At 52.6% G+C, this 22,697-nt stretch overlaps 1 protein-coding gene across 1 annotated transcript; it reads left to right on the forward strand.

The window, feature by feature from the left end:
- Positions 1 to 17,280: 17,280 nt before the first annotated feature.
- On the forward strand, positions 17,281 to 19,634 carry GRIFIN (galectin-related inter-fiber protein). Its single transcript, XM_057369756.1, has 4 exons — positions 17,281 to 17,292; positions 18,715 to 18,794; positions 18,885 to 19,047; positions 19,473 to 19,634. The coding sequence occupies exons 1-4, from the start codon at positions 17,281 to 17,283 to the stop codon at positions 19,632 to 19,634; spliced, it is 417 nt and encodes a 138-aa protein (XP_057225739.1).
- The last annotated feature ends 3,063 nt before the right edge of the window (positions 19,635 to 22,697 follow it).

Genomic DNA, 22,697 nt, shown 5'->3' on the forward strand with positions numbered 1-22,697 from the left:
GCCCTCTCTCTCGGAGCAGTAGCATGAAAAGAGGCAGCTGGTGAGTGTGCTAAAGGAGCACAGTGTGAATGACATCCCGGCAATAAATGGACTCCACGCCAGCCAAGGTGTTTGCTGGGAACCAAAAAACTTCCCAGGCTGATCCCACCACACTCCCTGAGCCTGCAGAGAGCAGCACAGGGTGGCAGGGCTGGGTAGAAAAGGGTCAGAGCTGGGTTTGAGAGACAATCGTGCTTTGTAGCAAAGTTTGAGGTTTGGATGTTTGTTTTCAGTGCAGCGTTGGGAGGAAAATAAAACCCAACATTTTTTTTTGCGACACAGACTTGTGGGGAAAACAGCCTTTCTCTGGTTGAAAAGGTCAGGTTTGCTTTCCATATCTCCCTCACATCAAAAATGTCCTGCAATCCCCCGAGCTCGGGAGAAAATTTCCTCTTGCAAAGTTAAGTGAGGGCAGGCCTGCAGGGAGAGCTCATTTCTTTTTCTAGTCCAGATCGAGCCGGTTGGAAAGAACCAGTCTGGGTTTGAGCACCCAAATGCCCTTTGAGGTCTGGAATAAAGTCAGCACACAGCCAGGACCCTGCCTGGCAGCTCAGGGCATCCCACCCAGGGATGTTGGCTCAGGGTCCTGCCCTAGAGCAGGGGACAGCAGGAGCTGTCATCAGCCAGSGCTGTGTGTGGCTGTGCCAGAGCAGCCCTTGTGCCTCTCCCTGGGGACAGGAGGCTCACATGGCCCCACAAAGCCAGGGGACAGTGCCACGTTTGGCATGGGCCATTATCTGCTCGGGCTGAGAAATCTTCTGGCCCTGCTCCTGTGACTTCATCCCTTTTATAATCCCAAAATGATCCCAGAGTTTCCAAATTCCCTTGGGGCATCCCTCTGACTTCATGCTACAGTTTTTTCTTGGCTGAGATTTCGCTGTTACATCTTCACTGCAGTAAGGATCCCTCTGTGTCAGCACTGCGAGGAGTTTTGGCACYGCTGACCAGAATCTCCCTCCTAATGAGACATCCAGGGCTGAGCCGGGGAGGRTGGCGGATGCAGACAAAGAAAATATAATTCAGAGCAACAAGACAAAGGGATCTGTTGGATGGGGACCAGTGCATCTGGAGAAACATCTTTGTTTTAGAGGGAGAAGAGAGCAAAAACAAGAAAAAGAAAGAAAGGGAAGAGGGATCTGGAGAGGGGTCACTCCTGGCCTGCAGGTGTGTAAGGAAGGCAGGACAGCCCTGTGCATTTTGTGCATTTTTGACATTGAAAGCACTCATGGCAGGCTGGTTACCTTGGGCTGTGGGCTGCCCACTCCCTGGTGGGGTGTTGTGTTCCCCTGCCCAGGGCAGCGTGCTCTGTCCTGTTCCCTTTCTCCACCATCTGCTGCTGCAAATTCCCCCGAGCATCTCCCGCCCTGGCGTAGGGTTTCAGCACGGGGTAGGAAACAAGAGGGACAGAAACCCAAAGCCAACCTGTGACAGTGTGAGGAGGGACAGGAGCCAGCTGTGCCTGATGCCCATCTYRGTGCCCTCTGGCCTCTGCTCTGGGGGCTGCCTGTCCCAGACTGGGCAGGGGGAGGATGGGGAGTGCAGGGCTGTGCACACAGTGGGATCTCTTTCCTTGTATGGCCGGCAGCACGATCCCCCCTAACCMCATTGTTTCAAATTACAAAGCTGCCCCATCCCCCTGAGCCACCTCAGACCCAAGGAAAGGGCCGGCAGCTGCTTTGAAATCCAGCCTGGAGTGTCTGCAGCAGGCAGGGCTTGAAACARCAGCTGGGCTCCCTCCTTTTGGGGCACAGCACCCAGCCCTGAGCACCAGGAGGGCACTCAGAGCGAGCACCATCCTGTGACCCCTGCCAGAAAAWCTGTTGCCTTGAAAGGCCAGTTTTTAAYAATGACACAGACACRGTTAAGGGGATAAAAAGGGTTTTACCTCGGTATTTGGGATCCCAGGTGCACAACTTGATGGCAGAATGCACCCCCGTGTATAGCACGGGTACAAGTTTTATAGGTTTCAGGAATTAGCATATCTATCTAGGATTCCCCATGGGACAAAGGAAAGGRCATTCAGACCTGGAGCAAGGCTCCCAAAGCCTCCAGAGTGACCAGCACCCTCCTGTCTCTGTGTGGCCATTGCCCTTCTCCTTTTGGGGCCTGGAGAAGCCCCTGGGTCTGCTAAGTGACACACAGGGATGCATTTTTGCATCCCCAAGAAGCCTGGTCCCTTTTCCACGTCACATGCCAGCTGCCAGACCTCTCCTGCAGCATGTGTCCGACCCACTGTCTCCTGGGAACACAACCATGGGCATTCCATAAATCTGGAATTCATGCCAGGCTTACTGTCCTACATTTGGGTTAAACCCTCCTGTGTTCACCACCACCTCCAGCACACCCTCCTGGCTCTGGGGCCTCTTACTCCTGAGCTTGAGACACTCAGTGGGAGCTGGGAGGGTAAATGGGGGTGCTGGGGCTGGCTGTGCCATGGGCTGATCCCATTCCTCATGCACAGTTAAATCCTGCCTGGATGGTCGGGAAGGAGAGCACAGGGCCATGGCTGGGACAGACCTGGTCATGCTCAGCCACATTCCTGCCTTCAAAAGGGTCCAGGGTGCCTGGACAAGGGACAAGGGACAAGGGTCCTGGCAGATCACATTACCCAGGGCTTTTGTAGCCTTAACAGCTGTGACGGGGTAGCAAAAACTATTAGAGAGCAGGGCTGTGAGTGTGAGAGGCTCTGGAGACACTGTCAGCCCCGGCTCAGCCTGGCATTAATCCCCCAAACAGATTAATGACAATCAGCGCTTTGAAGAGGAGAAAAGGACAGGGGAGACTAATTGGGGAGATCAGCACTACCAAAGCCAGCACATACTCGCCCCAAAGCCCCAGACTGTGCTTGGAAAATCGGCTTCTCCCTCAGGGAGCTGCTTGAGGAGCTCAGCCTGTCCCGGGAAGCACAGCAGGACAGAACAGTGCGGGTGAAAGCTCCTTTGGGGTGTCCCTGAGCAGGAAGGGTGACAGGGACCAGCGRGTGTGTCCCAAAGCACACCTGGAGCTGTGGATCTGTGCCTCCTGCTCCTCGGGGAATGCTGAGCTCCCCCTGCACTCTCAGCCCGTGCCAGGAGCCAAATTCAGCACTGGACTGTGCAGCCCTGAGCCCTGGCACGCTTGTGCCTGGTGGCTGTGAGCAGGAATGCTGGCCCTGTGCCCATCCCTTCGCACCTCCAGCCTGCTCCCCGCGGCCCTGAGGGAAGGGAAAAGGCCTTTCCCCCTTCACTGGGGGCTGTTGGGCCAAGAGGAGAGGGTTTGTGGGTATAAAGCCCTCAGCCAGCTGTGGGAGCGTGCTGGCTGCCCGTGGGATGAACCCAACCCTGCTCCCCAAAAAGCTGTTCTGCATCCTCCTCAGGACTCCAGCTCCTCACCGGGGCTGTCCCTCCCTCTCCATCACTGAGCTGTCACCTTCCTGCAGCTCCTGCTGCCCAGCCAGGCTCTGGCAGGGATGTGAGCCCATGGTTTCACATGGATCAGGGATCGTGTCCAGCTCTGGCTCGAAGGCTGTCACAAATCCTCACCTCCCTGGTTAGAAACACCCAGCCCCGATCTGTCACCTGCCCTCCCCTGACACCTGCATGGGACAGAACCTTTCCCCCAGCCTGGTCCATCAGCCACCACCCTGCAAACACTCAAACASTGGGAAAAGCATCCTTCCCCCTGTCCAGGGGTCCAGCCAAAGGGGTTTTATTATTCATCATTAGTGCTGCAAGTCCTGCTGGTATTTCCTCCATGCCCCTTTGCAAAGGGCTGGCACCAGCAGAGCAGGCTGGAAGGGCTCCTGAGCTAAAAAACACATGTCTTTGCATGGTGTGCTCTGGGGCCAGGTTCCCAAGCTGGGACAACAGCAGACCCAAGATTCTGGGTCACGGATGTCGATGAAACATCCTCCTCCCCATCTGCCTCAGCCCCCCACCCCGCCTGCCCCGCAGCATCCGGAATTCTCAGCCCATCCCCTCTTCCCAAAGAGGCACGAAAGCTCCCAGGACCAATTGAGCCCAWGTGGGCAGCAGGGAAAGCATTTAAGGCTTGGAGGTGTATCAGGGCCACTGCAAGCAGGAAAGGAAAATAAACAGGGACAGGATCTCTGTGCAAAGCAGCAGCCATGGGAAGAGAAACCACAAGAACCCAGTGCTGGGTGGGTTTGTCAGGCCCTGAGCAGCATTTTCTGTCCATGGTGGGCACATAAACCCACCCAAACCCTGCCCCTCAGCTCTCACACCTCCTAACCTGTTTTTTCTCTAAACTTGTCCTACCTTCAGTCAGTGGTGACAGCTTTGCCACTGYCTCAGCCAAGAAATGCCTCCTGGGCAGTTTGGGACAGGGCTGTCTTTCCTGATCTGCCCTCCCCATTCCTCTGATTGCTCCCCACTACGCACCAAGAGAGTCCCAAGCACCTGCAGAGATGCTCTGGGTCTGAATCTGGCATTTACAACCCAACTGACTTCTGCAAACACTCCTCATTGCACCAATCTGTACCAAAATCCCTCTGGGAACCTTGTCCCTTCATCCCACTGTGCCTCAGTTCCCCATCCGTGCACTGGGGACACTTTTCCCGGGGGAACGGGGAGACCCTTTGTGGACTTTCCCTTCCTCTGCTGATGCTCTGGTGTTTCATTTTTGCCTGATTCCCTGCTATCCCTCTGTTTGGACATAATTTTGTCCATCTCTTCCCCGCTGAGCTGATGAAAGAGCCTCCCATTCCCGTCACCCTCCGATGCTCCACCACAGCGAGCTCCTGTTTTACCGAACCAGGAATTCAAGCGACCGCTGATGTTTCCAGGCTCATCTAACGACTTCCAGAGCCTTAATTTAATTTAATTACCATCCCCTTCTTATCTTAATCATCCTGCCCGTGTTTATAAACAAAACACTGAGACTCCCTGCCCCACGGCTGCAACCTGAGCGCGGCACCTCCCATCTGCACAACTCATTACATTCCTCTCCCGGCCCATCTGCCAGATGTCCGCAAGGAAGCCGGTGCAAGCCGCGACTGGAAAGTCGGCTGGGAGGCCAAGCTGCGTTACCCGCTCAGCTTTCATCCTGCGGCGCAGATTTCCCCGGAACGCCTCCCCTGCTCCGTGCCCGGGGTGAGATATTTGCGCTGAGGTTACCCAGCCCCGTCCGTGCGCTCCTGGTGGGGATGGGTGGTGGTTCCCTCTGCTGCCGGTTCAACCCTTCATTCGGGATGTGAATTCCRAGCAGACGGCGTGGCTGGGTGATTTTGGGGAAAACCGGGATGCTGTGAACAGCCAGGGTGGTGTCCGGAAAGCGCTGCCCTGCAAATATTCAGCAGAGAGCACACGAGGATCCTGCTGGTGCCCTGCTGCTGCCAGAAAGCGAGGTGCCACTGCCAGAGATGTCACAGTGGCTACACAGCTCCAAAATGAGCCCAAAAGTGGAGGAACAGTCAYTCCCTGYTCAAAMCYGCTGCTCCTGGGGTCCCTGCCATCTTCTCCCTGTGCCRTGGGTGTGGGGTGAGCGATGCTGCACCTCACTCCATCCCACCCCGTGGCATTCAAAGCCCTGTTTTTGAGGTTCTTTCTCACTGTTGCCCCTAAAGGATGTCTATACTCCAAATATGTCTCTTCCCCTCTAGGGAATCCTGATAATCTCAGCCACAGCTGAAGAGAGAGCTGGAAATCTTCCAGTAAARCTGTTGTTTGGTGTCTGTCATGACGTTGATTTTCGGTCCTTCTAGAGCCCAGATTCCTTTGATTTTCAGTTCTTCAAGAGCCCAGATTCCTGCCAGTCTGGACAAACACTGCCGAGATAACCCGACTGTTACAAGGGTGAGGTGAGCTCCTGCTAACCAAAGAGACTCTCGTAAACATTGGAACAAGGGACTTGGCTCGGATCAGGCGTAAAAACAAACTTTGGCTGTGACTTCAAAAGCCCCGGAGTTTAAAAAGCAGTTATGATGCAACCTCCTTTGTACACGATTGAGGGGATGGCAGTGCCGGGTTCTGCAGGAGGGCGGGGTGGGCTCGCTGGCCCAGGGGGGCATTTGCCGGAAAAGCTGCGAGCCCAGGGTGATTCAGAGGCAGCAGGTCCAGGGGAAAGGGCAGCCCACTCCCAGTGTTTGGCTTCTGCCTCCTCCGACACTGAGGAAGCTTCTGAAGGGATGCCCCCGGACTGGAGGTGTGGGGGAGGAAAGAAAAGATCTTGCTCTGTTTTTTCTCTTTAATGCAATGCTTGTGTTGCTGCTTGAAATTTCCTCTGCACCATGCCCTGGCTGGCTGCAGCTGCGTTGGGATGAGCCACCAGCCTAAAGCTCTGTGCTGGGAAGAGGCTTCAACCAAAATGTGAAAATCAGCCCTTTCCCCATGGCTTGGACTCCTGACAGATTTACATCCACAGGGCAGGCTCTGTGTCTGGCCACGGGTTTGTATCTGTTGGCCCAGAACTCTTGAAATAATTGATCCCTTCTTACAGAGACAGCAACAGCAATTTTGGGCTGCTTTGTTTTTGTGACCTGCTGCTCTCACAGCACATCCCAGGTCCCAGAAATCCCTAATTCAYTGCCATGGTGCTGGGTCCAGGACAATCCTACATCCCTGGGACCAAGGGATGCTGACAGAACAGCCACAGCCAGAGTCTGACAATATTTCTCCTAAAGATGTTAAAGAAAACCCAGGGGAATGCCCTGGCATGTGCCATCTCACAATTAGAAGACACATTCTGGAAAGGTTCTGGTGTGTTTGGTTGGGCAAGAGCAAGGTGAAGTTTATAAAAATGTAATTCTTCTGTTAGACTGATGGAAAAATCAGAAAGACCAGGAAGGACACAGGTTTGTCCTGTTGTAGCTCRGCCATGGGACAATAAAGCCTCTTTAATCATTGTTGGACACACACAAAGGCACGCTCAGGGCTGAGGTGCAGGAGGAGGCAGCATCTGGCAGAGTCATTACTGGCCAGATTAATTTATTTCTAATCTGATGCTAAGGAAGAGAAAAAGTTAARTGTGAGTTCTGCTGCCTAGAGAAGAACTTGGTCCGTGTTGGAGGGAAGGCTGGAGAGGGAAACTGAGGCAGCAGAGTGTGCAAATCGCTCCATAGACATTGGGATGGCCTAGTGGGGTGCAGTGGGGAGTCCTCACCATTCTGAGGGGTGCCCTAAGGTATTTTGTGGGGTCAAGGTGTGGATAAGGTGCTGCAGACACCACGGCCCTGTGGCTGCCTCCTCTTGCCAGGGGATGGAAATAGATATTTCAGTGAAACCAAATTTCCTGGTACAAACTGCAGCTGCCCTGGAGCTCCCTGACAGGGACAGGGACTCAGAACTGGTTTCACTTAAAATCACTTAAAATTTCACTTAAAATCTGTTTCCAGACTACAGAGTTTAGTGGCAATTGGAGCTGCCTGGACCCCTTCTCAGCAGGCTCCCCACCTCTTTTATTCCAGACATCCATCAATAAGTCTGGCTGCAATAAAACCTTATCAAACCCATAAAACTCACCCTCCCAAGCACATATTCTGGTGGCAGGGCCTGTGATAAGGGGTTCAAACACAGGAAACCACAAAGGGAGCTCGACAGCAGAGGCACTCGAGGGAGGTCCTGCACAAACAATGGCTGTGCACWAACCCAGCGCCCATCCCTGTGGCAGCATTCCACTCTGTCTGTGGGCTGGGATGGAGATGGAAGGTGTCCCATGGGTCACCACCCCTGCTGGAGCTTTGGATCCCACAAGGATTCCATCCAGACGTGCTGAGCAGTGAGGTTACCTGAAGGACTCACATCTGGCAGAGTCCGGCTAAACCTTTTCTCTTCCTCTTTTTTTTTTTTTTTTTTTTCAGTATTTCTTGTGGAATAACACACAAAGTTCAGCAAATATTATTCAAATATTTGTGAAGTCAAGGCTGGTATCCTCATGTCTGACAGCAGCTTCCTTGTGTCCTTTCCCTGAGCTCGGAAAGATCAACCCATCTGAAAGGAAAATACCTCAGTGACATGTTTACTTTTTCCAGGGCTTGTTTTCTTGCCTGGATAGGAAAGCCTGAGGCCATGGGTGTTTAAATCTGGGTTTAAATCCACCAGCCTGTTGTGGGCTGGCAGGTGGAGGCACAGCCACAGCGTGCAAGAATTCCTCACCCTGAATTCCCAAAGGGTCTCTGCAAAAATTAAAGATTTCATGGCAGTCTGGACAGGGGGATGGGGTGTTTCAGTCTCCATTTAAATTTTTCAGATGATCTGAGTGTTYATTCCAGCCCAAAATCATACCCTCTTGTATTCATTCACTTGGTCTTACTCTGCCTTTCCTGTTGGCCCAGGAACCCTCTCCTGTCTCAATCCTGATGTTGTGGATACCATCATCCATCAGCCAAAACTTTTCAATACATAATGCTAAAATAAACAACAAAAAATAACACAGAATGAACAGAATGAATGATCTTCTCCACCCTGTCTGCATAAGCAACATTTCCATTCACTGAATCACTTTCTGGGGCTCTTTTCCTGGCCACTCCCTGTGTGCCACCCTCCTCTTGGCAAGGGGACAGCAGATTTGGGGACATCGCCCTCTCTGCTCTCRCCCCATTGTCACAGCCACAGGAAATAAACCCTCCATCCTCACCCCACCACATCCAAGGACAGTGATTGGGGTGATGTGAGCCAGTCAGTGTCACTGCAGCTCTTTGAAATGACAAATCTGAGGCTGGCACCAAGGCCTGGATTACCCCTGAAGGACCACAGAAATATTTTTAGAGATTGTCCCACCAAAATAAGGCTGTAAGTCATGTTTCTGACATGGCTTTCACTTATTTTCCTTTCCAAGAGAGAGGTTGTCCCATCCTATAAATCACACCTTCCCTTTTTGTTCCTAGAATCTCCTTGTGGTTGTACTAAAAGAGGCAGTTCTGGCTTGCACCAAGCTCAGTGACACAGCTTATTTTTTAGCAGCTGTCTAAAAATGTTACTGGAAGGTTGGTTTGGTTTTTTTTCACCTCACAAGTAAAACTGGGAAGGGTCAAGTGCCAATCACTTTGCAGCCCCACTGTGAACCCCACACATTTCCCCAGGTCAGCTGTGCCTCCCAGCCCAGTCTGTCCTCCGGGATGGGTTTGAATCATTTGAATTTATCAATTTATCTGAGCAGCAGACTGCTCCAGCTCCATTTGTACCACAGCCAGATGCCAAGTCAAACCACACAACCAAGGCTGGGGCACTGACAAGATCCTCTTTATCAGCCCAAATCCCAGCCCTGCAGAAAAGGAGAAGTTAGCAGAGGTCTATTTTCATCATTTTCTGGGATTGGCATGGGTTACACCCCTCCCTTAATTAACTACATGTTGCTTTGCATTCAAAGCCATCTCAGTGTTTCAGCAGTGATGGATGCCAAGCTGGCAGCCTCCAAATAACCCAAGGGGCCTCGTGTCCCTTTGCAAAATGCTGGCTTCTTTCTGGAGCTCCTCCCAGCCTGAATTTAGGAGCAGGGTTTGGGTCTGGGAGACTGAAACACCCACATTTCTCTGCAGAGCACGGTGCCACATCCCTGTGCTGAGGTGGGCACTGCTGGGTCCTCCTCCTGGCACGGCCCCTGGGCWTGTGATGGTGTGGAGAGGGTGGAGAGGGTCTTGATGCTTCTTTCCCAACTGTTTTCCTTCGTGGGAGCCCTGAGTGGGGTGAGGATTTGAACTCAGCCTGTCCCAAGTGTYGCTCTCAAGCATTAATCTAACAGGGTGCCTCCATTTCCATGACCCTGTTTCCACCCTCAGCGTTACTCTCCACTCCAGCTCCATGAGCTCTTCCAGATGTTTTGGAAAACCCCCTTGCAGTTTGGTTAAAGCTCCAGAAAACAATTTCTCCCATCAGACAGTGCTAAAGGAGGAGGAGGAGGAGTGGCAGAGGGTGTGATGAGCAGAGTGGTGGTCGGATAAAAATCTCCCCATGCTCCGACCCACATCAAGAACAGCACAGGATTGATGAGGTGCTGAGCAGGTCACAGCTACCACAGATCTCTCTGGAAGATGGAGACCAAAGCCCTGTAGTCCTTCTCCTTTCCCATCAGTGGGAGTTTTGCCCCTGAGTGCAGCAGATCTGAGCCCACCAGCATCAGCAGGGAAGGTGGATGCAGCACATTCTGGAGCTGCAGCTCTGTCCTCCGGTCCTGAGCGTGCCTTGGCTTCTCCTGAGCTGCTACTGAGCTGCAGATGGGATTCAACCCCAATTCCCAGAGCTGCTCTCTGAGCAGGAGACTGCAGCCAAAGCGTGGGTGGGTCTGGGTKGAGCCTTCTGTGGGTTAAACCCCTTACAGGACCTGTGGCATCCCCCCACACTCTGCTCCTCCTGCCAGTTTGTGTCCCTTYCTCTTGCTGAAACCTTGCACTTCACAAATGTTTCATTCATAAAACATCCCTTCACCTCCCTGCTGAAATTCTCACACTCTRYTTAGCTCTATCCATGGCTATATAGRATAAAATTATGTGGAAACCCAGCACCAGAAATAGAGAGGGACTAAACCAACAGCCTGGATTCAGCCTGGAAGCTGGACCTGCCTCCAGACTTTGTGGCTGGAGCCCATCTGCAAGTCTAAAAGCCAAAAGCAAAATAGAAAAGAAACCAAATAGCATGGCATCTCCTCRCCTTGACCACAGGCTCCCCAGGGCAGGGGCTGTCTGTTTGTTTGTCTCAAGAAGAACAATTTTGCTGTCTGTGAATGAGGATCTGCAGCAGGGTCAGGGAGTGTCGCTGCAGGAGGGACCAGAGAGGAGCAGAGCTCATGAGGGTGCTGGGTTTGCTGCTCCTCCAACTCCAGAGACTGTAGGAAAGGCCAAACTTCCTCCTTTTCATTCCTCAGCACCACTGTGAGCCCTAAAATCTCCAAAAAATATGGTAGCACCTCCTTGGCTCCCCCAGCACAGCCCCTGGCTCTGGGGCAGCGAGGCAGCTGTTCCTGTCAAAGGGAAGAGGATGGAGGGAAGGCAGGAAAAGGAGAGAGGTTTTTGGGGAAAGGAACCTCCTGGTCCCTGGATGGGTCAGGGACAGAGGGGGCTGATCTTTTCCAGCTGAAAGGGTCCCACCTTCACCCTGGGGCCTGAGGAGCTGCCACTCAATAACTTTTGAAACTTTAGTCTCTCATATGTCTCTGGGTTTGAGCTGTCCTGGGCTCATCAGGAAACAAAAGCATTTGGTTCCCCAAACGAGAGGAGGTTGTTTTTTTTTGTCACCATCGTCATTTTGCTAGTTTCGRTCTTTGTTAGCAGCCCTTCCTCTTCCTCCCTGCTCTCTGAAACTGCAAGGAGCTGCACCCTCCTCCCCAGCTGCAGCACCCAGGGCATCTCCTCAGCCACCAGCAGCAAAGGTCAGAGCCCTCGTGGTGTCCCCAGGGCTCGAGGGTTTGCTGATGTGGTGGCCTGAAGCGGGTATGTGTGGGGTTTTGCTGGTACTGGCACCCTCTGGATGTGTGCCAGGCCCTGCCAGGCTGAAAATGTCCTTCCTGTCCCTCTCCCCTGTGCCACCCCACCTTCCCCCAGAGCTGGGGTGGGCAGTGCATCCCCTGTGCTGCTGTCACTGTCCCTCTGGTGCAGCAGGGACGATGGCAGCTGCTGATTCAGTGCTATAGGACCAAAGGAAGGAAGCAGTGGTGGTGCAAGGAGTGGGTCAGATGCTCAGAGGTGGAGGAAGGACGCTCTGGATCCCAGAGCAGCGAGCCTCTCTGTCCCTAAACCCTTCCCTCTGGATCCCAGAGCAGCGAGCCTCTCAGTCCCTAAACCCTTTCCTCTGGATCCCAGAGCAGTGAGCCTCCCTGTCCCTAAACCCTTTCCTCTGGATCCAGAGCAGGGAGCCTCCCTGTCCCTAAACCCTTTCCTCTGGATCCCAGAGCAGTGAGCCTCTCTGTCCCTAAACACTTCCCTCTGGAACCCAGAGCAGCAAGCTTCTCAGTCCCTAAACCCTTTCCTCTGGATCCCTAAACCCTTTCCTCTGGATCCCAGAGCAGTGAGCCTCTCAGTCCCTAAACCCTTCCCTCTGGATCCCAGAGCAGGGAGCCTCTCAGTCCCTAAACCCTTTCCTTTGACCAAACCCAGAGTTCCTCCCCCACAAATACCTCCCAAACCCCTCTGACTCCCTGCTGGTCTCCTTGGGGTGGAGTTCACATTTCCWTCAGCAGCTCCAGGCACGATGCCATCTATTGTGTGCCAGCACTGACCACCAGGGATCTGCCTGGAGGAGAAACTGCTCGTCCTGGCTGGGGACAGCCCCATCTCTGCCACCCTGTTGGATGGGACAGTGCTGGCTGCCTGCTGGGAAGGGGCTGTGCTGGCACATCTTCCTCCTGGGTAAGGATTATTTGCCCTTTTCTGTGCCTGAGAAAGATCACTGAGGGCTGAGCAATTGGCTGGAGGAGGTTGAAAAGCTTTGATACAGATGGGCTCATTGTGTTTTTCTCTTTGGAGTTTTTTCAGCCTCCTTTGGTGCCAATCACCGTCTGACCCCAAACCGGACCTTCTCTGGGACCCAGAGTGCAGGAAAACTGTTTTCAGGTGTGATGAGGATACCAAACATGGGCATGGAAAAGTTTCTGTGATATCAGAACCTGACAGTGACTCCTTATGTTAATAAATCTCCATAGAAAATGGTGGAAAAATGGGACTCCATAAACTCGGGGACAGTTCCAATGAAACCCTTAACAGCCAGCAGTGCCACACCTGTGCCTGGCTGAACCCCAGAGCATCCCCAAAACCTCACAGGGTGCGTCCCTCCCTCTTTGCACCGCCCCAGGCTCCTCTCTGCCCTGCGCCTCCTCCAAACCCACCCCAGGCACACGGCCGCGGCTCCGACCCACGCGCAGCACCCAAAAATGGGAGCTCAGGCTTTGATAGGGAGCGTGGCTCACCGGGGCCGTGCCCGGGCCTGTTGCCACGTGGGCTCCGTGGCACGGGGCTGGCATGGAGCTCTCAGGGGGAGCACCGGAGGATGAGCTCCATGGTCGTGCTGTTACTTGTGAGCGCCGGAGCAGAGCGTGCGGCCAAGCTGCAGCCCCTCCAGGGATGTGCCTCCTCCTCCTCCTCCTCCTCCTGCTCAGCTTCAGAGCAGTAAATCATTAACGTGGAGTGAGAGCTGCTCAAACAGAGCAAACACAGCTCCCAGGGACAAACCTCACCTGGGGAGCCGCTGGGAAGCACTTCTGACTTGGCAAGGGTGAGCAATGGGGGATGAAGGGGGCTCTGACAATGCTGATGCTGCTTCTCAGGAATGAGGGGTTCACCATAAAAATGAGCAGGAGAGTCCATCCATAACCCCCTTCCCCCTGAGGATCTGTCACTGCTGTAGCTCTGAGTCWGGGACCACCATGGAGGGACACGCAGTGCACCCACAAATCGGCTCTGAGGAGCACGAGGGGGTGAGTGCCAGCTCTCCTCCTTCTCCATCAATCACCAGCAAGAGGCAGGCAGATGTCTCCCCGAGGAGCTTGGAARGTATCRTCGAGGAGCAGGATAAATCAGGTCYCTGCACACACAACAGGGCARTTGTTTACAGATGATCAAATATTGGCTCTAAAAACCCCAGGCATTAAAGCACAGCCTGTGCAGGTCGTGTGTTTRCCTTCCTTCACCTCACAGAGCAGGAGCCAAGGGTGAGGAGCAGTGCCAGCCATGCCCCAAACCCACCTGGAGTCACTGGTGAGGGCCATGGGACCTGCTTTGACAGAGCTTTACTGCCTTTTCTCTGGGGAGCTGAGCAGGAAAGGATGATCATGGTTCCCAAATCCTGATGGGATTATCACGGCTCCCAAATCCTGGTGGGATGACCATGGTTCCCAAATCCTGGTGGGATGATCATGGCTCCCAAATCCTGGTGGGATGATCCTGGCTCCCAAATCCTGGTGGGATGATCATGGTTCCCAAATCATGGTGGGATGATCATGGCTCCCAAATCCTGGTGGGATGATCACGGCTCCAAATCCTGGTGGGATGATCATGGTTCCTAAATCATGGTGGGATGATCATGGCTCCCAAATCCTGGTGGGATGATCATGGCTCCCAGATCCTGGTGAGATAACAGCACAGTAGGAATGGGCATGGATCTGCCAGGATGTGCTGGCTGCACATGCAGCTGCCCTGAGCCAAAGGAGGGGTAGGTACAACCTGATCCCAGCCACTCTCTGCCTCAAGGCTTTCACCTCTGGAAAACCCTGATTCAATTTCTGGCTGAGCCTGGCCATCCCTGACAGGAGCAGCAGCAAGGTGGCAGCAGGCAGCGCTTGGTGGGATGCCCATATAAGAGCAAACTCGAGCTCCTGATCATAAACGAAACCCTCCTCTCTCATTTACTCATCTGACCTGGCAGTGCTGGGGCTGATAATGCTGGTTTCCTTTTAAGCAGAGGCCAGTCATAAATAAAATAAACCAGGCACGCTTTGTGTTTGCACTGCCTTGCCTTTCATCCCCGCTCCTCAAAGCCGCGGAAGGGAAGTCCTGAGCGGGGAGCGGGAGCCGTACGGGGACAGCAGAGGCTCCAGGCTTGGCCTCAGCTGCTCTTGTGTGGGTTCATGGCCCTGTCGAGGGGTGGGATCACCTCCTCCTATTCATCAGAGCGGGGAAAAAAGCAAAACCAGAGACAGAGACAGAGACTTCACTTCGCATTCATGGCACTGTCTGGGACAGAACCAGGCTGCTCTTCTGATCAGCCACAGGAGTAAAAGCAGAATTCCATTCCCAGACAGCTGCTGGAGGAGATGACGAGCCCTCCCCTTCCCCAGCACCAGTGCYTGACTGGGAGGATGCTGGGACACGCTAACAGGCGGCCAAAGAACGGAAAATCTGACAAAGCACCGAGAGCGCTCTCGTTAGCGCAGCTGACACTGCCCGGGGCGGGGAGCACCGGCAGCGTGTGCCGGGGTGTCAGCTTCCCCTGTTTCTCTTGCCACCTCTCAGGGTGTGATGTTTTCCTTCGGTGCTCTCTGATGAGCTGCCTCGGGATTCCTGGGCTGAGCAGCTGCGAGGGGATCCTGCCAGAGCCTGGGGTGTCTGTGGAGCTGCAGCGCTGACCCATCCCCGAGCAGCAGCAGGTGCTGCGCCAGGCTCTTCTGGAGTCAGAGGAGAGTTAGAACCGTGTGTGAATTTTTTAAGAGTTATAATTTATCTCGGGGATTTGGCAGCACTCTCCAGCCCTCTCCTGGCCAGTTCCGCAAAGCACAAGCAGGGTGAGATTGCAGAAATAGAGATACCACAGTCTGTGGCACCAAGGTTTAACTCTAGAAGGGTTTTATTGTTATTTTCCCTCCTGCGCTAAACCTGGAGGAGCATTCACACCAYCYAGSCCCGGTTTAGCYCCGAGATGGCCKGTCCCTTGTAGACAGCAGTGCTGSACAGAGATCCCAAGAAGAGRAATCAGGATCRGGAGCTATCACAGAGCTGTAGGTCYGGGCAAAGGGAATGGGGGACAGCCAGAAAAGCAATGCCCCAAACCCTTCCAGGGGTARCACATTCCTAAGGCAGCATGGCYRGAGCACRGGGCTGACTCCTRTTGGCACARGGGAGTTTTAGGARTTCCCTCGAGAAGCTGGAATGGCYSTGGAGGAGGTAGAAATACTGAAAGRCAGYGGATAAACAAGTCTGGAGAAGCCTTGGATGGAGGAGAGCACTGGAAAATCATAGCCCACGATTTGGTCCGGTGGGAGAAGGTTCTGAAAGACCTGTCTGGGTTTAGGGTGAGAAGGAGCTGAGCCTGCCTGCACCCAGCCTGCCCCTGCAGTGCCCAAGCCTTCTCCCATCCACTGATGTCATTAACATAATTATTATAAACTGGACACACTTCTTTAACTTGCAGATCTCTCCTTTCTCACATTCAGGACAGCAATTCTGCCCAAATCTGCCCACTACCGTGGTGAGCATCCCAAAAGCAGCTCTTTCTCCCTGAAGGGAGGGATGATTTGGGGGGTGAAAGTGCAATTTGTTGGGCTCAGGCCATCAGGAGGGGAAAGATGCAGCTGCATCTTTGGAGACACCGATGTCCATCAGCTTCGGGCAGCCCAGGGAGTGGCAGGAGGGATGTCCTGTCCTGTCCTGTCCCTGTCCTTCCAGCAGCACTGCCAAGGGGCTCACGGCTCCCGTGCACGACCCAATGCTGCCATCTGTAGCTCCTGCTCCTAAAACAGCGCTGGAGAGCCGAGAGCAGAGCAAAGAGACCGGGCACAGCTCAGCCTCACAAGGTTTGGTTTTCTAAGGGTCCGAATGGGCAAATCCTGGCYTGGGGCTTGGCTTTTTCAGCTCCAAGAGAAATCTGTTGGCTTCTGTGTCTGCCGAATTGCGTTTTCAGTTGTCTGCCAAGGGCACCAGAGCCTGGGATAATCGTTATCATTCTGCTTATCTGCCGGAAACAAAACAGACATTAAATAACACCAGCACTGTGGGCCGTACACTGAAGGGGTTTTAACCACGAAAGCCATGGATTCCTGCAGGACCGGCCAAGGATCATCACAGCCTTCCATGCACAGAGGGATGGGGACAGGGCTTAATGTTTTTAAGTCATTTGCCCTGTGGAAAAGGGGGATGCACAACCATTTCTCCCTTCCCCGGTTCACTTTCACAGCAGCACATGCTGACTGTCGGTGTTAGAAACACCTCATCACTGAAATTCATTTCTTGGTGCATTTCCATGTCAGGAAATTCTGGACAAAGGCTCACTCACCCAGCTCCCAAATCCCGGCATTGTCCCCAGCAGGGAAGGGAAACGCGGAGCCGGGGCACGCTGAGCTCAGCACAGCAGCATCCCGAGCTTCGGGGCGCCACCAGAGGGGAAAGCGGCTGTGACAGAGCTGCCATCAGCTCATTCCAGGCCCGGCTGTGACTCACAAAGGGAGGAAAAAGCAAACAGGGAGAGCACGGGGACTCTGTGATGGGCCGGGTGGAGCTGAGCGCCTGTCAGACGCCTTTCCTCCTCCGCGTCTCTTCACTCTGGACCTTGCTGGGGGAATGATTCCCGGTTCTCCCTCAGCTTTGGGACTCTCCATCCTTCCTTCACGCCTTAAACACATCTTTCCCCCCGGATCACATCTGTCCATCCCTCCGCTGCCGCACACCCAGATCCCCGCACTGCGGGATTTACCCCGCACGCATGACCGGGCTGACCCCGCCGGCCGCCAGCGGGATTTGCGGCTCCGCACCTCCGCGGATCTCTCTCTGGCAGCAAATCCCAGCCCTCTGGTGATGCCAATCCCCGCACACGTGGGCTCCTGGCCCGCTCAGCTATAAAGATTCGTGTCCGTGCAGCCGGAGGGGCTGCGGAGCGGGGCCGGGGAGCGATGGCACTGCGGGTAAGCGCTGGGGACAGCGGGTGACAACCTGGGCTGTGTGGGGGTGRCAGCACGGATGAAGTGACAAAGAGGGCAGGACAGGTAGAAATCCCGAAAAACACAGGGGTTTTAGTGACAGAGCAGCTCTCTGTCAGTCCGGTCCGGGATACTGCAAAACTGAATTTCATGGTGTTCAATAAAGGGAAATAAGGCGGATTTTCATCTTGGTTATAGCTGGGGCAATGCTGCCCCAATGGCAGCAATTTTCACTTGGAGGATTTCGGAGACCAAAAGACAGCCGATGATTTAGCAGAGGGATCTGTGTGCTGCCCTCCATCTCTGCCGGGACACCTCCAGCCAAGAGGGAACAGCTCTGTTCTGTGTGGGGGCACTGCCTCTCGCTGGGGTTGGTGTAATGATGGCAAACTGAGGTTCAGGGCAAACCTGAACCTGAACTGAGGGTCCAGGCAGGGCAAACCTGGGGCTGCCATCACCACTCGCTGCTGGAAACCACTGTCTGTGCCTCGCAGGGGTGAGCACCGACCAGAGCCGTGTGTGGGGTCCCAAAGCTGCTCCTAAAGCAGCCAGGCACGAGAATATGAGGTTGGTCATCACCCATGAGTCAGTTCCTGACCAAAAAAATGTGTATATCCCCAAAAATCATTGAAGATAGGAGCTCATGACAAAGAAAGGAGCAGGGGAGTGGAAGTCCTGAGCTATAGGAAAGGAGAAACAGGCACACAGATGGCAGTGGAGACGCCAAGAATGGGGAAATTCTTCCAATGTGAGCAATAAGTGTGCAAGAGAGGGATGCTCAAACATGCAAGGTCATTAGAGTGCTTAAAAAAAAAAGTGGGGTGAAACAGCGAGAACTTCTTATTAAAATGAGTCATTTAACAAAACTATGAATTATTCAGAAAGGAACATTTTCCAACTGGTTTTATGCAAGTTTAACCTCGGAGATGGGCAGAGCACGTGGAACAGGGGAGCAGGCAGGAACTTGTGGGAAGAATCAGCCGTGTAATGCTGGATGAGCTCAGACTGGATGTCACTTTGTGCCTGTTCCCCTGCTTCAAAGCATCACAAAGTTGTCTGCTTCAGATTTCTGTATTGCTCAGGTGCAGAGAGAAGCAGAATATCTTTGTATCCTGACAACAATGAAGGCATTCAGATTATTTTAATTTTTTTGCTCTCTGATCCCGCTCAGTTCTTTACAAAAGAGCTTGGGGACAGCAAATCCCACCTCATCAACTGGATGTCATAAAGACTTGATTTCTTGTCGGTTTAGAGCACCTGAGATTATTTAGGAGTGAGGAAAAGACRGGGATAGGGAGTGTGCCTGCGTRGGAAGGGGAGAGAAARATGACAAGGAAGARGTGAGAAAGCAGGGTAARRACTGAGCAGGGCAGTGCATCTCTGKCACCTTCACCTCCTTGTCTGCAGTTTGAGGCCCTGCACCCCGAGGGGATCTGCCCTGGATGGAGCATCGTGGTCAAGGGTGAGACCAGTTCCAGCTCCAGCATGTAAGAACGCTCTGCTCACAGCTCTGGGGGCTCACCAGGGCCGGCAGAGTGGCTGCACAGCTCTCCAATGCTTTTCTCTCACTGTCTCAGGTTTGAAATCAATTTGCTCTGTGATCTCGGAGACCAAATCGCTCTCCACTTTAACCCTCGCTTCTCCAGCTCCAGAATCRTCTGCAACTCGTTCCTCGACAGCCACTGGGGGCAGGAGGAGGTTACCAACACCTTCCCCTTCCAAGCAAAGGAGCCCTTTCAGGTAACCCTTTGCCACCCACCAGTCCCCTCAGGTGTGGCAGGAGTGACCCAGCCAGTCCTGGGGTTCTCCCATTGCCTTTCCTGCCCACACATACCCAGCAACATCCCCACTTTGGCTTTGTCTTTGTCTCCTGTCAGTAATTCTTCTGCAACCTGCTGATTTGCACCCAGCTCTGGCACAGACATGCAGAGCTCTAGCAATAATCCCTGCTTGCTGCGTTTGTTTTCAATTCAGGCTGAGCATCGCCACCAGTTTTTGTTATCATGAAATCAAAAGCTCAGTTATCCCCTCCTTTTGCCCAGAGGGGGCTGAGCAGTTTGTGTGTCAGCTCTGGCAGGGTTTGAAATGGGTGTCAGACCCAGGAGTTCACTGACACGAGGGAAGCAAGGTCCAGTAACRTGAACATAACACAGAGTCTCTTCCAGGTCGAAATCTACTCTGACCAGGACTATTTCCACGTTTTCATCAATGAAAACAAAGTCCTGCAGTACAAGCATCGACAGAAGAATCTTTCATCCATCACCAAGCTGCAGATTCTCAACGATATTGACATTTCTACAGTGGAAATCACCAAACGAGGTCTTTAATAGAGTTCAGAGCTGGACTCTCTCACAGACCACTCCCCCTCAAAAACCTTCTGCACCTTAGGGTGCCCAGCAGGCTTTGTRGGTCTGATCATCTTTGCTGCACATCAAAAYCTGTCTTGAGTAGTCTGGACACCCRAATGTCACCTTAGAAATTGTGTTTGCCCAAGAGCAGGGTGAGGGTGAGCACAGGTCCTCATGGTGATTGTGGATGTCAGGGGTGGAAAGGGACATTTCTTTCCAGGAGCTGAGTAAGAATGACACCAGATTTGCCAATAAAATCGACCAAGGAAATCCCTGCTGAGCCATCTCTCCCTGGACAGATCAATCACATCATTCACTCTGTGCCAATCCTGGCACCTGGCATGAGCAGGGGCTGGTGACGAGGCAGGACACGGGTGAGGTTTGTGTGATTTTGGGACTGGGAAAACACWGCATTTTTGCTTTGAGGGGTCATGGAAGGTGAAAGTTTCTCATAGATAGATCACCCGATGTTTCCAGGGGTTCCTTCCACCACTGAGGGATGTTTGCTCTGCTTTAGCCCTGCCAGCTCCAGGCTTCTCAGACTCCCAGAGCGATGGAGTTTGTCAGAGAAGGGAAAGAGCTTGAGGGGACACATAAAAGCACAGGGTCCCTCCATCCTGCACCAGAAATGCAGCTGGACTCCAAACAAAAGGAATTGAATAAATCAGGGTCTAGAAATCATAGTAAGCTTGGCCTGAGCAGAGTGCCTGTGGATATGCATGGATAGCCTCTGGCTTTTCTCTGCTTTGTTGTCTTCCCTACCCCTTTTCAGTTGTCTTTCAAAACAATCCACCCGTCCTTTGCATCCTCTTCTCTTTTCCAGCCTCTTCCTTGCAGCACAACTTGTCTCTGACTCCTTGATCGGGCCACAGCAGAGTAAAAGTCGTTATTTTCACTTTGTTTTTAATTACACGCATCATAAACAGYGTAATGTCACAGCGTTAAATCTGAACAGGAACTTATTCCAAAAATGCAATTATGGCTGCCCCCTAATCATCCTTTGTTCCTCAGGTATAAGAAAGGATGGATTCCTGATGGAAAAAGCAAAGATGATTCTGCCTTGCCAGTCCTTTCCATTGAGGAGAAATCCCTCAGTAATTCAGCCCTGATTTATCCTTCCCTTTGGGGGAAATCTCTGAAGGTGCAGCTTTGCTCCAACCTTTCCTCAGTGCTCAAATTGGCCATTCCCTACTCTTCCTTCTATTTACACTTTATTGTGAGGAAGAAGTGGGTGTAGAAAACCACAAACCTGACATTTACGAATCTGTTAAGAAGTTTATGATGTTTTTCCAGACTGTAGAGAACACCAATGTGTTTTGTAGCAAAGGGCTCATCTGGAACACAAAATGGTGCCAAATGGTGTATTTTCCCTCCAAAAAGAACAGAAAACGTGGTTTGGAAATGGCAATGGTCTTGATGGCAAGTCAGGAAAGYTGGAGATGGTGGGACCTCCTCCAGCCTGGAATAAATCCATCACCACTGGGAGAAGAGAATCAACTCAAATTCTGGATGTGGTGGTGTAACCCAAGGGTTCAACAAACTTTGCTCTCATGGCCATCCCTTCAGCAAGACAGGCACAAACCCAGACAAAATCAGGCCTGCTGGGATCTGTGCCATCCATCTGATACTGCTGAGCAGCATTTGAAAGAAAATGTCCTTTTTCTTTGGGGGCTGATAAAGACAGATMATTTTTCATAGAGGAAGAGTGATGAAATTATTTATAAGGGTGATATTTTGTATTTATATAGCCAGCAGCTGCATCCATAAAACAGAAACACCCCAGAATTTCATTGCTCCCCAGAAACGAGCACAAAGGGCCACAGACAGACAGAGCAAAAACGTTCCAAGGACAGATAAATAAAGAGATGCCACAAAAATCAGGCAGAGGCAGAGATTATGCCCTGACTCCTGGCCACATCCCCCCAGCTCCTGCCAGCAGCTGATCTCACTCCATCACCATCTGCACCCAGAGAGCCTCAGATCTCTCCTGACACATCCCCAGCGCTGCTGCTGCCTTCAGGGTGTTATCTCAGCCTCCTCCAACCAAAAACACGGCCAAGGGTGAAGGGGCTGTGGAGCAAGAGAGGTCTGGGAATCTGCAGAGCAGTGSTGGAAGGGGAGCTGGAGGGCTGGCTGTTTATGGTGTTCTGTTTATGGTGTTCTGCAGGGTTTTATGGGGAATGAGATGCCCTCCAAGTCTGTGACCTTCATCTGTCTCCTTGAGGAAAAAACTTCAGAAAAAAATTAAGCCCTGCAATTATAGTGGTCAATCAAACTGTCAGGAGCAGGGCTGGCACAGGGGCACCATGTGCTGGCATTGAGGGGATCCAAGGGAACAAATGAAGCCTTCTTCCAAATCTCAATCAGCCTTCCTGGTCATACCTGGGCGTGGAAACTGGGGGGAATATCAACCAGGAAATATCAGCCTGGGGATATCAACCAGGAAATACCAACCAGGGAATATCAACCAGGAAATACCAACCAGGGAATATCAACCAGGAAAGGCGAGAGGGAAAAGAGCAAGGACTTGTTGTAATGCAGTGAGAAAAACTTTTTAAAAAATCTTTTAGGAGAGCTCTAAAGTAAGAGAAGCTCCCACAAGTTGCATCTGCCCCATACTCACTTTGCGACTCAATACTTGTTTTTTCAACGTGGCACCTCTGTCCAAAAGAAACCCCAAACCTCCCAAATTTGATGCTGGAGGTTTAGTTCCTTTCTCAGTGCTAAAAGGCAGCTCTRGTGAAGAAATGCAGGAGGAGAGCTGTTGTTGAGCATTTAACAATTCCCTTTCTTCTTCCTGAGCATCTCCTGCTGGACATCTCTCATCCCCTTGTCTGTGGCATCTCTAATTTCCCACATCCCCCAAGGGTTGTTTTCCCAACACTGAAATACCTGCTAGGAGTGCAGACCTTATCAGCAGTGCCTTTCTGCCTGACATCTCTGAGTCCTTATCTGGTTCAGCCCCTGTGGGCTCTGGAACTCCTGGAATACTCAGGGGTCACAGGTGTTTGCTGGCAGGACTGGGGAATGCAGGGGATAAAC

This window comes from Malurus melanocephalus, unplaced genomic scaffold, assembly GCF_030028575.1.
Source record: "Malurus melanocephalus ecotype Western Australia unplaced genomic scaffold, MMel_1.1 scaffold_115, whole genome shotgun sequence".
In the NCBI taxonomy this organism is placed as follows: Eukaryota; Metazoa; Chordata; class Aves; order Passeriformes; family Maluridae; genus Malurus; species Malurus melanocephalus.